The sequence below is a fragment of the Podarcis filfolensis genome (assembly GCF_964270895.1).
Source record: "Podarcis filfolensis genome assembly, chromosome: 2".
Lineage (NCBI taxonomy): Eukaryota > Metazoa > Chordata > Lepidosauria > Squamata > Lacertidae > Podarcis > Podarcis filfolensis.
Window position 1 is genome coordinate 75,000,566 of NC_139605.1, and position 15,345 is coordinate 75,015,910.

The 15,345-nt window shown below is 40.5% G+C and overlaps 1 protein-coding gene across 5 annotated transcripts in view; it reads right to left on the reverse strand.

Moving 5' to 3' along the window:
* Positions 1 to 15,345, reverse strand: part of FBXO38 (F-box protein 38) — a 35,524-nt gene that overhangs the window by 10,487 nt on the left and 9,692 nt on the right. For all 5 annotated transcript variants that reach the window (XM_083596768.1, XM_083596770.1, XM_083596772.1 and 2 more), the window contains 7 exons: positions 14,666 to 14,796; positions 13,225 to 13,395; positions 11,460 to 11,602; positions 9,326 to 9,545; positions 8,306 to 8,425; positions 5,631 to 5,810; positions 3,498 to 4,196 (listed from right to left, as the gene is read on the reverse strand). In XM_083596768.1, coding sequence (XP_083452894.1) covers positions 3,498 to 4,196; positions 5,631 to 5,810; positions 8,306 to 8,425; positions 9,326 to 9,545; positions 11,460 to 11,602; positions 13,225 to 13,395; positions 14,666 to 14,796 — 1,664 coding nt within the window. The remainder of the gene's footprint in view (positions 1 to 3,497; positions 4,197 to 5,630; positions 5,811 to 8,305; positions 8,426 to 9,325; positions 9,546 to 11,459; positions 11,603 to 13,224; positions 13,396 to 14,665; positions 14,797 to 15,345) is intronic.

Below are 15,345 nucleotides of genomic sequence, written 5' to 3' on the forward strand. Positions count from 1 at the left end.
TTACATGAAACAAATTCAATAGGTGAAAAAGAAAAAGAGTTGCTCAGAGGAATACAGCCACTTTTATCTAGATTTTATATAGCTTTGAATGATTAGGGTTGTTTTACTTAATATGTGATGGAGAAGAAAAAAACAACATTTTGATGGATTCTGTCCAAAGAGATCTCAAAAAGGCAACTAGATTGTTTTAGCGAATATTTAATTCACTAAAATACAGCCATCAGCAACCTCAGTTTTTACAGTCTTCATTTGCTAAATATTTCTTTTCTCTCTCTCCAAATAATCTTTATTAGTTTTCCGGTTACACACTCCACATACACATAATGTGTTGCATTTTACATTTATACTTACTCCTAAGCGCTGACTTCCTTCCTTCCTTCTGGTTTTTTTTATATCACATATAATTTTATCACATTATTTTCATCCATTTTGTATATTGTTATTCATTTTCCATATTTGTCCATAGTATATCCATAAACAAATAAATCCTCCTGTTTATACAATTCTTGTTGTCTGTCTGTATTCATTTACAACTACTGTTAGTTATATTACCGGTAATCTCCTTATACATTTTGCTTATTATTTTCATTATCCATCACTTTTCTTAATCTTTCCCGTTATGAGGTTTATTTCCAATTCTACTGGTTTCACTATTTCATCTTATCTTTCCTATATATGGCATAATTTTTTCCCATTCTTTTTGAAATGTTTCCTTTCCCTGCTGTCTAATTTTCCCTGTTATATGCAGGGAATAAGCAGAAATAGCCATTTGCTAAATATTTCAATAAATGTTAAGTTAAAAGAAGTGCAGAATAATTTCAAAGCATGAATTTCCTTTGCATTTCTTTTTTAAAAAAATAAAAATAAAAACCCACCTAAATACAGCACCCTTCAGATGTTGGGGGACTCTCACCCCCCCATCAACCACAATCATCAAAGCTAATGGGAGCTGGGGCCCAACAACATTTGGAGGGCACAATGTTGGCTCTCTCAGAATTACAGACAACATGTAAGAAGTTATTTTGATTAGGGAAACCTCTAGCTTAGGTTGTAATAAAATTAATAGACCTTAATCATTAAATAACAAACAATCATTAAATAGTCACTAAACCAAGTGAGGTTTAGTGACTATTGTTTTTCAGTTTTAATAACCAATATTTTTCTTTAGGTTACCATCACCCTTTTCCTCCCACCATATAAAACAGCAGTGATCCTTTCAACACTCCGAGAAAAGGAGCAAATCTCAATATTTCATGTATCGATGCTGAACAAAATTAATTATTTTAACTACTATAATTCAAAGTACTTAAAGCAAAGAATACGAAACTGATAATTTCTGAAATATATGTGTATGTGTGTGTGTGTGTTCTTGGTATAAGCTTTCGTGTGCAAATTCTTCCCACTCCCCCAAAGTAATTTTACTCTTGGAAAACAAACCAAAGACCTGCGAAAGCAAGACGTGCCTCACCAAATAAGCACTTGAATTTTGGAGGGTAAAATGAAGGGAAGCCTTAGACTATGGAGGCAGAATGAACATGAGTACACATGTGCTTACGCTGTTACTTTCAAACAAAACATGCAGTAGGATTGCCATATTACATGTTGTCAACAACAACAACAACAACAACGGGAAACTCCACCCATCAATCATTCAAAGTGGGTAGACAAAATGCATTACAGGATAATTAATTCACATTAAGAAACGTGCACTATCGCTTAAAGGTACACATATGTAGTTGCATGTTGGTATGGCAGAATGTGCCCCAAAGGTCAACAGAATGTTAACTTGGGATGAATGTAGGCCTACTGCTGCAGTGAGCAGAAGCAGAAATGCAACATGATCTTCCCAACTGCTTTGCACACACATGAACATCAATATGACCAGGGCCAACAAGTTACAATTTGAGGCCACCTGGACACCCTAAGGGGCAGCATCTTGCTCCCAAACGTAAGCTGCATCTCTGAAAAGTAGCATGAGATCTGGCACAAACCAAAGCTGGTGATGGGTAGTGGAAGTGTGTTAGCTTTCCCTGCCTTTTTGCCTGCTGGGTCATGACAACGTACCTTCCGCCATTCCTCTTCTACTCAGAGCTGTATGGAGCAACAAAAGCTTGTCTCGGCCTCTACCAGGTAGCTGGAACCTCAGGGCAGCTCTAAGGGACAAGCTTTCTCTATGCCCTTCCAGCTCAGTCTCTGCCTGCTTGGTGGCTGAAGCTCCACCTCCTCAACAGGCGCAGAGAAAAAGCAACCATGCCTATGTCACAGCGGGAGCCATCCTCTGAGCCAATCTGATTGATAGCGTCACTCGACTGGTGTCTTGCGAATGAGTCTTTCTGGGTGAAAGACTCTGACCTTAGTTGATGATCTCCCAAACCGGAAAGAATCACCTTGAATTGGAAGTCATTATCTGGTCTTGCTATGTTTAAGGGAAACTGCTCTGAGAAGAAGTATGCAGCAAGAAAAATATCTCTTCTGATAGGAACGACTGAAAATGAATGATTTCCTGGAATCTAACGGGTTTTTGACAAGCACACATTTAGGAGCGAGTCTGAATCAGTCCTGCCTTTAATCAGGTTAAGGAATAGCGATCCTTTTGATTTAATTTTGCTTGGAGTTATATTACCTTGTGATTATAGGATAAATGGAATAGAGAGAGAAGTAATTATTATTTTTTTATAAAACTGTTCTAGAATATATGACTTTTGCACTGCTCTCATTAAATATGTTCCTAAATTTCTTGCAATTATTTTAACCATGTTTTATGTAAATATATATTTTTGTAATGGGAGCTGGGTGACAAGTCTGCTGAACCTACCATTTATGTGCCAAACAAAGCCTCAGCAGAAGGTTGCTCCCTCTCATGGGTGAAATACCAGTTAAGCCCTGATTCCTGGAACTAACTCCTAACTGGAAGGTATTCATAAAAACTTCCTGAAAGCGGCTATAAATGTGGCATCTGCACCGATCTAATGCAGTTCCGAGCCAGAAGTTTCTTTTTGCTCTCTGCTTACACTCAGCAACGCTCCCAGTCTCCAGCTCAAGAACTGGAAGGAAGACTTGGACTTGTTCTGCATCCCAGAGCCTGGATGGGCCATCACCTAAGATGGCTGCACCCAGCATAGAACTGCTCTACGCTTTCAAAAAACATATACCAGAAACAATATGATTTAGGTGTGGTGAGAAGTTTCAAAGGCTTATGTGATCACAGAATCCAGTCAATATTCACCAAGTAGCTATCAGTAAGCTTATGTTTTCATTTTGAAAGCAGGCTTCAAATCAGTTTATAAGTATTTGTATTTCAAGGAATCTCCCCCCACAAAAAAATACTCTCTCAAAGAGCCAGTGCTCAATTATCAACACCCAAAACAAACCAACACAAGAACAACAGAGAGAAAATGGCATTTCTGCTCTGACATTACGATAATGTGGCTGGTCCTCGCCCTTCTTTGACAATAATAGACTGCTTTGATGCAAAACTTGGATAAATGAAACCATACCTGACTGAGACACCAGAGGCACATGGGAAAGTCTGCTTCTGGCTCTCGTGAGAGGCCTGCGAGGGTAATCTTCATTATATTCCATTTCGTATCTCCCTTGCTGTGAAGGAGGGCTCCGTTCCTCATTAGCAGTCCCACAGACTCTCTCATTAGTCCTCCCATTGCTGGCCTCTCCTGAAGAGCCACAGTTTGGTAATGTTCTTAGGGAGAATTCTGCCCCTCTCACATTTGGCCCATTCATACCACAAGCTCCACTGGTAGATGGGCATTCGCCACCCGAGACGCCATTAGTCCTCCTTTGCTGGTTCTGGGGCATATAGCAGGAACACCTGGAGCACAATGGCTTCTCCTCACTGTCCCTCTCGCTGGAGCTTTCACTCTTGCAGAGACACTTCCCAGAGTCCTCTGTTGCTGCGGAGGGAGCGTCACTGCCGCTATCAGCCGTTTTCATACCATCTGGGCTTGGAGACGCTGCAGTGTCCGAGGCCCCCGGAGGCCCAGTGCCGCCACCACAACCAGGGTAACAATCCTTGCTTTTGTTCCTTTCCGCTGTCACGTCACTGGCCGCTTTCATATCCGCTTTAATTTGCTCACTGGTGACCTGACAGCCTTTCTCGCAGCTGCTCTCCTCAGAAAGAAACAGTTTCACCCGGCTGGCATTGCACCTCTTCCGCAGCGGAGCTTTGCCTTTACCGCTCACTGCAACAACAACAAGGACGAAAGGGAAGAGAGCTACGATGTGATAGAAAGTCATGGAAACGCACCCTGTTAGTTATCAACACACCCCAGACAACCTGGTGAGACACCTGCTGCGACTGTTGCAACATTATTCCAAGCAGGAAAAGATATTGTGCAGATATGTTGAGTTACTTCACTTACTAGAGGTTCACGCCTTGAATCAGTATGTTTAAGCATATTGGGAGGAATTCAACGTAGCACTAAGCAGACTGCTCTGTCAGCACAAGCACTTCTACTTGTCTGATGGAGTGATCTGCCCTCTTCTCCCCCTGCCTATGGTTCTGGGGGTTCCTTCCCTGCCCAGGGCTAACTGGAGGCAGGGTGGGAGGAATGGGGAAGTCTTTTGTGCTAGCAGAAGTCCTTGTGCACACTTCCACCGGTGGCACTACTTAGTTGAATCTGACCCACTGTACTGCACACAGTCAAGCTGCTCAACAGGCTCAAATTAGTTGTTGCACCTAATTTCTTCTTACGGTAGCTACCTAGTTAACAAGAAACATTTACAGCCCTGCCATTTATTTATGAGAATCTTAGTTTTCAAATAATTTCCTTTCTTCCTGGACTAAGTTGTTCAAAAGATATGTTGATAGCGCCCCAACCCACCCCTGATGCACTTACCCCTCAAGTTTACACTGGCATACTTTTTGACCAGAAGGTACGGCTTGTGGAACAGTAAAATGTCTACAGTATCCTGGCCTCCTGCCTCATATTTTGCTGATGTGCCTTGTCCCCACTTTAGATTGCAGGGAGGCTGTGCAAGAAAGACACAAGCCGTGAAGAAATAAAGGTAACTGGGATCAAATCCCTCAGGAATCTGCTAGAGAAATACATTACAGATGCTTAGCCTGTCAAATCTTAGCAAAACATGTGGAAGTTTTCATCCAAAGCTTTTGAAGTTGTTCAGTCAATTCTGAATGAGCCTACATGCAAAAAGGATTGCAATTCACTTTAGAATTCAATTCCTCATTATGTATGAACTTGGGGGACTGCAGTATAGTCCAACCACAGAACACAAACCAGAATCAAACTGTTGTACAATTTGGAATTACAAATTGAACCGCAATCCAATTGATGGAAATCACCCAATAACTGTGATCAAAGGGACTATGAATACCAAGTAGCCTATTTCAATTACAGCAGAGCTCCCTCACACAAGTGGTTTTGGTGGCAACTACACCACCACTGTCAAGTAAGAAGGCATCACTCTTGCAGCTGATCTGCAGAAATATGGAAAGAACAACAGAAATGGACATGAGGGAAATCTATCTATCTTTCTAAAGCTGAACCACAACCACTGTGAACAACATTCCATAGAAAACTTGTTTGTGCATTTTATGCTTTGTAACACAACAAGGAATATTTTTACGACATGTATGAAGAAGCGAAAATTCTCACCTGAGGGCTCCCGGATTTCCACTGAATCTCTGACTCTCTCCTCTCCATCTGAGTAATTTTGTGCAATGCTATTTGTAATACAGGATCTTGAGGTGGCTGTATTCTCATCCTCATCTTCACTGTCTGAGTCATGGACAGTAATAGGTGCTAGCTTTACATTTGGCTGAAGGCCACTGGGCCCTGGAAAAGAAAAGAAAGTTCAGCAACCAACTAGCATGCTTTCCAGAGATCAGGGTGCTTTAATTCACCTGACTGAGCAACTTACTCCTTCGAAACATGCATACAAAGTAGTTGGTTTTTACATGGTTAGTTGGCATACCTAAGGACCTTCTGCACTCATACACCTGGCTAGGTCTCTCTTCACAGTTCCCCTCAAACACCAACAATGCACAACACAGTAGAAAAGAACGAACAAAACACAACATGTACTGCATTGTGTTTGGATCTGGAGTTATTCTTAGTGTTACGCTGTGATCTTCTCCTCTTACTTTATTAACCCCTTCCCCACCAATTTGATCAGCCCACCTCACAATCCACCAATCTGCACTGCAATTAGAAAGCACAATGTGCTTTATAAATTGCAGGCGCTGTACTGAGATTAGGGATGAAATCCAACAGTACATCCGCCAGCCAAATTGACACAATTGACAAAAAAATTCCCTGCCCCCTGCAATCCTTCTACACTCCCCCTCTAAATCTGCTCCAGAAAGTTAGAAGACCCTCAGGAGCAGATGAATATTTGTATGTGTGGGTGGCAGAAGGGCCATTCAATGTTGGCTATTGCCCTACGTCCTTATTGTTTCTTGCACAAACATGGAAAAAGCAAAGAAAAATTAAAGCCACAAGGTATCTCACAGCAGCAAAGATGTTTACAATTAGAGGTGGGCTTCAAGACTTCTCTAAGGGTGAAAAACAACCACCTCTCCTTGGTTAAGGCGCCACATGTGTACAGGCATCTCTGTACAGCATAGGACCCTCAAGAAGGGGGGGGAGGCATTATGTAGATCAAAGGTAGAAACTGAGGAGAAATTATATGTAACAAAATGAAGCAAAGGAGAAGGATCTGGACACAGCCAGAATCAAAGCTGAAACAATTTGAAGCACGCACACAACTGTGTGCTCAAACGCTGAATTTTATCTAGCTGTACAAACATCAGGATGATGGCAAGAACTCAGTTTTAGAATTTCTTATTCCCTAAACTGGAAATAGATCTGGGAAATATTGACAATGTGGTGATGTATGAAGAGGTAGCTCTGAAGTTGGTGATACTAATTTCCGCACTGTTGATATTGGGCAGCAAAATGGAACCATCTCCAACTTCTTGAGAAAAAGCAGGTTAGCGAATTAAAGTAAGGATGAATTTGTAAGAGAACGGCAAACAAATGAGGTACCCAATCTCATTTATATCCCCTTAGCATTTACCGAACAGAGAAGCACTGGGTGGAAGTAAGCCCATGGCCTACTGTGGGATCAAACTGACATTTTCCTACCTAGCAAATATAGCTGCTTATGATTAAAACGCACACTGCAAATGGAACTTTTTAAGAACAAGAAATTAACCACACAACATCTTAGAGACTTTCAGGGCCAAACCAGAAGAAGCATGGAAGCATACAAACTGTTTCACAACTATTCTTGGTTTGACTTTAACGCATCTGTGAAGAGCTCCAAATCAGACTGGAGCACGGAAAGCACTGCTTAACACTTTATTCACAGGATATTACTGTGATCAAAACCCTGCCCCCTCCTGGCTACTCTTCCCCCTGCAGGGGAAACCATACTAGGTCATCATCAATTTGGCCCTGAAGGAAAAACAGCTACTGACACGGTGGAGGTGCAATTCTGATTCCGTAAACAGCCTAGATGGAAGAGAATGAGCCGCTCCCCCCACCCTAATTAAATGCATGAGTTGAAAACAGAAATTGTTTGGAGACATGCTGCAAGTCTCCCACATCAAGTCAACTTTGATCCTGTGTACAAAGATATCTAATGTGCTGTAAAATAAGTGACTGAGAACAAGCTGCTTGGGTGATTAGTACAATTTGCTAATACCAATTCAGCTTCTCCTTTTGGGGGCTCCCCTATGATACTATTAAAAGGTTGCAAAGAGAGGAACACTGGCCATGAGACCACGTGCAATCAAGGCAACTCAAGACACAGCATATGATCATCTTAAACACCTCACAAGTTATTAATTACATAAAAGTATAAATGTCAGGTAACACATGCAAGAAACCCCCGTCACCTGCATTGCAAACTTAACAATCAACAGAGGATGTCTTGGCAGTCAGAGTACAGCTAGTTGGAGCTTGCAAATCCATAGTTCAAATCTTGCCTTGATTATTTGGCCTTAGGTAAATCACTATTGGCCCCTATATCTGCAATATGGAGGTAATAATAGTGGCTTACCTAGCGGAAGTGTGCTCAAGATTTCTGAGATGATGTGTACACAACTCTTTTTGCATCTGAGAAATGACTATAAATGCTAAATACCATGGTTAATTTTAGGCTATAGAATTATTCAAGTTCACTGACTTCACAGTTCTTAAATAGTTTGCATTATTAATTCTAAAATAAATGCTATTGATATCTCTAAGCAACAAACAAACAAACATTTTTTTTGTAGTAAGTCAATGAAGCCTGCAAATGGATGGGAGAGATCCTGACAAGTTACCTGCTTGTTCTTCATCAACTTCCATGGGAAGAAGTGCCTGATTAGTTGCAGAGGCTTCACTGCGGCTCTCTGCCATAGCCACTCCATCTTCCTGTGCTACCTCCTCCATTTCATTCAGTGCTGCAAAGAGAGATAAGAATGACTGAGATAAGGAGGATGAAGACACCACTCTTTATTAAGGAGGCAGAAGCTGGTCACACATAATTGCATGACAATCTTAGGAAGGCTCCAAAGCACTGCGACTATGGAGGAGCATCTGTCTTTGCCCGGGAAACTTAACAAGGCAGATCTCCACTAATCTGAAAGGCATTTAGATCCATTTCTATATTGTAGCTTTCGATGAGGATTCTGCCCTTTAATCATTCTCAGACAGAAAATGGGGGCCTTCATGCCAAAAGAAGAAAGTGAATGAAAACTGAAACTACTAATTTAACTGTATAATATTTATGGTGGTTGTTATACCAGGAGCATTAAGTCACTTTAGAGCTGTTAAATAGGAAGAAAGTACCATTAACTGGTTTTAAGTCCTCCTGCTGTGGCAACGTTATATATTGACGAGAAATGAGAAAAGTGTTATTAATGCCAAATCAAAATGAATAGCTTTATAGCATTTTATGGCAGTGTTAGGCGTTGCTCAGATGCTTAGGAAATGCTTGTGAACATTAATAGCCTGAATATCAATTGGAGATGTTAATGTGTGCTTTATTGGTTAATAAACCAATAATAGTCCAAAGCGCCTGGAGACAGTCAGGTCAGGTATCCACAGCAGTGACCAGAGGGGAAATGACTGCTAGGAGCAGTGCAGAAAGAAGAAACGCCATGGTACAACTGCATCAGCACAAGCAGATGCCTTCATCTGAAAGAAAACATGACTCCCATATTGGTCTCTGCAGCCACAGCAGGCGCTGTAACTCTCCAGTGGTTTGACTTCACCCCCAAAGGCGCCCTCCCAAGACAGATGGATGCCGACCAATTTACTGGTCCAGTACTAAAAACAAACAAAACTGTTTCCTGAATTACCTTCTGCTGCAATCTGCTGTTCTTCCACCTGCTCCTCCTGTCGCAGCTCGTTCTCCTCGTTCTGGTCATTTGGTTGCTGGTGGTTGTTATGGTGTATATTGGCATTATTGTTCTGGTGATTATTATTGTTGTCGTTTTCATTGTTGGAGTTCTGATTGCTGACCAAAGCAGAGGAAACACCAATCCCAGTGCCTGCACTAAGACCTACACGAGCACAACCCTGAAATGCAGTAAAAATTGTTGACAGCAACTGGCAAGAGGCTCCAAAACAAAACACAGTTTGAAATCGGCGATATCTTCCATGATACATAGACCACAGTGTACTGCTTCTTAAACAAAGAGATTTGAAGCAAGCAATTCCACATTGCCAACTGCTCTTAACCTCTGCATGGCCATTTCAAACCTCCTGCCCTGAGACAAGTGAACACTTCCCATGAGCCAAACCAATAAGGTTGTGATGTACAAGTCAATCATGATACTGTGAGCTATACGACGCTACTTTTCTGGTTACCAGTTGGTTCAATATGAAGAGACAGAACACTACAGGTAACATTAGGAAGGTGTTGTGAGTCATCACACTATTAAGACAAGGAAGTACAACATGCTTTTGCAGAAATCTATTGTGTAAATTTATTCTATTTATGGAGGCGAATACGTAATCGTGGGAAAATGTAAGAGGGGATATGAAGTTGGTTTGTAGCCAAGGATGCAACCCTACTTACTGAACAGTAAACAACATTAATGTAGTGGGATTTACTTCTGAGTAAACATGCACATGACTGCACAGCAAGTGAATAAAATTTCACGATGGCTATAACTTTCCTCTGTGGTTGGCTTTGCCTTGCCTTCTGCTTCCTCTCCTTCCCCATCCTTTGGGGCCTTCATCTCTCACTCTACTTCCTCAAATCCCTTGCTGTTGCTCATTTATATTTCTTCATTTACGTTTCAAGACAAAAGCCGCACTCGTCACTGCTCACATTTATTTTATGTTTGCTTTTTAATATGTATTTTTATTAAAGATTTCTTGGTTTACAAAAGTATGTGCAATATCTCTTTTTTCAAGTTACATTTTCTATAAATCAGTTTCATTTGCTGAGACTTTAGTGTTACATTAGGAAGAAAGGGGGAAAAGAGGTAGAGGGGGCGTGGTGAGTGGGGGTGGGATCGGGTGGCAATGTTTCTATTTTACTTCATGTATGTGTGGGGTTTTGTGTCAGCGTCGCTTGTGCAGGTTCTCACATTTATTTTTAACCCTTGATTTCTCACCATGTCAAGCAGAGAAGTATCTGCATCTTTCCCTAGTCTGGTGCAAACTGGTTGCTAAGCAAGCAAGCAAGCCTGAGATAAGGATAGGAACTGGAATAGCAGCTTCTGATGATACAGAGGTACAGCTGTCTTTCTAAAGTAGAAGACAGCAGTGCTGTACCATATGCAGTCCCTAGGGAGGAAGGGACAGGTGTGTGTGTGGGGGGGGGGTGCTCTTTCCTGGGTGAGAGGCTGTAGGCTTCCCAAACATATGCTATTATTTCAGCCTGTCTCAGCTTTTACATAATCCCTCTCCATCAAGGCAGACAGATTCACAGAAGTGTGATACATTGCTACAGAATATATGTAGTGAAATATGCAAACTAGTCATGGCTCTCTGGTTTTTGATAGTCTTCCAGTATTGTTCAATTTTGGGCAAAGTAAGAGATTCCATGACATAACAAATCTAATTTTCTTAAGCATGAAATTAAACCAAATGAAAAGAAAGGGGGAATGCAAAATATAAAGATCTGCAAGAATTCCAGCAAAATGAGATCGTTGCAGCGATGTAGACGTAATTCAGACATTCTTGTAACAAGCTTCTTGCTCATTATAATTTGCAGTATTTATACTAATTACAATGTAAATAGTAATTATAGTAGTAATTATACTACTATAATTTGCAGTACTGAACTTGTTTTCATTTTCATGTTACTGCTTTCCTAATATGGTCACTGAACCATGGTTTGAACATTTAAAAACAGTTACCTGAAGTACTTTTTAATCAGAAGTTTAAAAAATACATACCAAAAGTCTAGTATATTTCACATACCCTAAAGACATTTGAAGCACACAGCAAAGTACACTTTAAAAAACCCAAACACCTTACCTTGGGAGGTTCCCGGAACATCTGGTCCAGAGAGATAAACTCCAGGCTTGGCAGTAACTCAATAAACTGACTAAATGAGTCTAGTTTTATTGCATGGCATCTCACCAAGGTGAGATCAAACAGCCGAGTCCATCTTGAATGATCTATTGCAGGGTGGGGAGAGTGAGCGAAATAAATGAACTTAATTAACAGATTTCTTACCTAAAATCTGCTTAACTATTCCCCACTTAAAGTTCTAAGTTTCAATTTAGAATCGTCACCATTCTAAAAAAGGTATACTTCCTAGCTATTCTGATGCATCCACTCTTAACTGAGGTCCTTTGCCTACTCAGAATGCCAAAAAACAAGTGACTAATAAAATCTAGCCTTTTGCAGTTAGTTGCTAAGACAGAACAGAAACTGTCACTATGGCCCAAAAGAATTTAGCTTCCTAATTGAAAATGTATTCTCTTAATTTTGGTATAGACAAGAACTGAACTCCATTTCTTAGAGACTGGAGTTGTGTAGCACACAGTCAATTAGCTCTTAGAAGGGAAATAAAATAGGGAAAGGAAATAATTTTGTTGACTGTCCAAGATTTCATTTAATCAGTAGGTTTTAATGGAAGGAATCATTCTGGTAGGAGCTTCTGTTCATGAAAGGTCCCCTTTATGAGCCCAACTTTCATTCTATGAACAAAATAAACTTTAATGGATCCCACCCATTAAAATCTGCTGGCTAAACTTGAAATTTTAGTCAATAGCAAAGTGGCATTCCCCCTTCTATTGATTACTTCTAGGGATCTCAAAAGTTTCAGGGTACACAATTCCTGGTGGCTTGTAGGTGGAGTAGATGGAGAACCCCCATAGCATGTGAACGTATTAGAATAGCCAGGAAGTACGGATTTCTTTATAATGGTGGCACTCTGCCTTTTTACCCCAACAAACCCAAATACAATTTATCAAATCATCATCATCATCACCAAAACAAGATCAAGGCATCTAGTATGCAGGCAATTAAAAGCGGAAGAATGGGATATGTTCAAGAGATATCTACAAAAAAATAACAGTGATATACTATCTATGGCACCATTTGAATGACCCTTGTGAATATAAAACACTGAGAAATAAGGGAAAAGGGTACAATATGTTGTAAGCAAGTATTAGAAAATATATTAAGAGTAAGGTAATAATCATAAGTACATTCACTATTATAAGTGTTAATTATATCGTGAAATGATGGGAAGTTTACTTTATATTATTTTATGTTATTCTATGTTATCGTATTCTATTTTAGTTTAGTTAGAATTTATGAGGAAAGAGAATGTTTAAGTCTAAATTAATCTTTCACGTTAAATTTATTTAAGATTATTTTTCTTTCTTTGTACTTGTACGTGTGAATTTAACATTGTGTATGATACCAAGGAACTTCAAAAAAGTTTTTTTTTTAAAAAAAAGCGGCAGCAAATCTCTGAAAGAATATTCAAATTTGCTTACCAAAAGCTCAAAAAAATAAATAAAACCACTCTGAATTTTCATCAAAAGCCAAGAGAGATGGTGTCAAACAAAACATCTCAGGAAAGGGTGTACACAGTTAGGGTAACACAGTTAAGGCCCCATCTCTGGTTGCCACCTGCTTAAACTCTGAAGTCATACTGGAACTTAAAGGTGTCTATCCGAGAAGTGTAATAATCACTAACAGTGGTCAATTTAATTAAGTGGGGCTGCATTTCGTTTGCTAAAGTGCTTTAACCCCTTAACCAGATATGTTCTTGTGCACACAGTACCTGTGATCCAACTGCTTGGATTGTGCAGATGAGGACAGTTGTATATAACAAGGTATTTAATGGAAGAGAACACTTCATTCACCGCTTTCATTCCAATGTCTGTGATGATGCCTGGATTTTCAACCACGTCAGCTAAGCCATATTTCACGAGGTCCGCATTAATCATTTTACCTGGGGTCAGGGGGAAGAGAACAGAAAAAAATAGCAACTTGCTCTTTCCCTAATTCTCTACAGCAATTCAGTCTGGGCACTGAATGAGCGCTTGAGTTTATCTGCTGGACCCAAACAATGGGATCAGTAAAGCAGGTAAAGTGAAGCCTTTAAAAATCAAAGTGCTTCAAAAGGTTGCAATTTCAACCATCATTGGTCTATAAAAGATACAGTCTTTATATTGCCTTTCACTTGTTTTAAACTAAAAACCTTATCCATCAGAACTGCCAATGCAATCTCCCTGCCCCTTGCTTTATAAGGAATCAGTATGTCTAGTTGTGTCCCCCCCCCATAAGGGTACAAATCACAGGGCTGGGTACGCAAGGGAGCAGGTATGAAGTAATAATGACATTACAACCGACCTGCCATCACATCTATCAATATAAAACATCTCCAGAGACTTAGGATATTTACATTTGCTGCTTGCCTGGGATGAATGTCAAGTGAGCAGGCAAGTGGGAAATACACGTCCCTTCCTGCTCCTGAAGTCTTGCTTGTGCCAGTCCCTAGACTAGCACTGGTCAAAATGTTTGTCCCTGTCTCCTGGCAAATCAGAAAGAGCAGCAGCCCTGAGGCAGGAGCCACAATCCTCCCCTGTATTTCTATGGCTGGGGAAATGCCAACACATGCTGTGATTATTTCCTCTGCACTTGCACACTTATTCGCTTCTCTTCTGGAAAGAGGGACAGTTCATATGCAATAGGCAGAAAGAAAAGGAGGAAGGGATAGCAAAAAGAGCTGCCTTCCAATTTGGACTCAAAATAGTGCATGACACTATCATAGCGTTTTCATGCACTACTGACTCCACACCACATGGGAATTCTGAAGAATGTGGATTGTTTCCATACCACCAACAGATGACACCACAAAATCCAATGCCCACATGTCCATATTTGCACAAGCTATTTTAGTCTGTGTAAGACATCTGCAGGTGTTATCATGGAAAAGCATCAACAGGGAACTAGAGGCTGCTCATGCATTACACAAGGATGCATCATACAGCAGCTGGCCTCTCTAAGATTAGAAGCATATAGACCAGGGATGGGAACCTGTGGCCCTCCAGATTTATTGGCCTCCCATCAGCATAGCCAATAATCAGATATGATGCTGTTGGATTGCAACTCACATCTGGAAGTTGAAAGGTTAGCTCATCCCCGATCTAGGCAGATAACATCCAGATCTACCCTAACATCTGACAGATAACCCAAAGGAAAATTGAAGGATTTCATACACTGCAGCAAAAACTCATCAACGTATCCAAGATGTAGTGTTTCAAATTGTGGAAACTCCAATTCTGCCATTTTTAGTGCAGAGAATACTCCATCTTTGGTTAGGGAAGGCTGGATTCGTACTTCGTGCAACCTGAAAAGAGAGGAAACAAAATGAGAAAAGCGTAGACTAACAAATATTTCCTGGCACAGAATATGCACATTCACATAGGAGACAATACTTCTATTGTTTGTAACTTGCAAGAAGAATATGCCTATCACTGTGAGAGCAATCTCAGGCTGTATACCATAAAATAGGCTTAAAACCACAATCGTCAATAATTTTTTAAAAAGCAAGGAGCAGATAAAATAGCAGCAAAAGCAACACCAATACCACATCCCTGACAAAAATTAATATCTTAATAAAATCCTGATCAAATCAATGGGTCCATAGCTAGCACTGAAAACTCATAAGGGCCAGTTGTCAGTCACAGGTCTAAGAGGAGGGCGTTCCATACTTAAGGCATCATGGCAGAGAAGGCCCTTCCCTTGGTTGTTGCACAACAGATTTCCATTAGCTGCAGAGCAACCAAAACAGCTTCCTTAGCTGATCCAAGCCCACAGGCGAGTTGATATGGAAGGAGACACACCTTCAAATATTTAGATCCCAAATTGCTTAAGGCTTTATAAGTCATTATTAGCA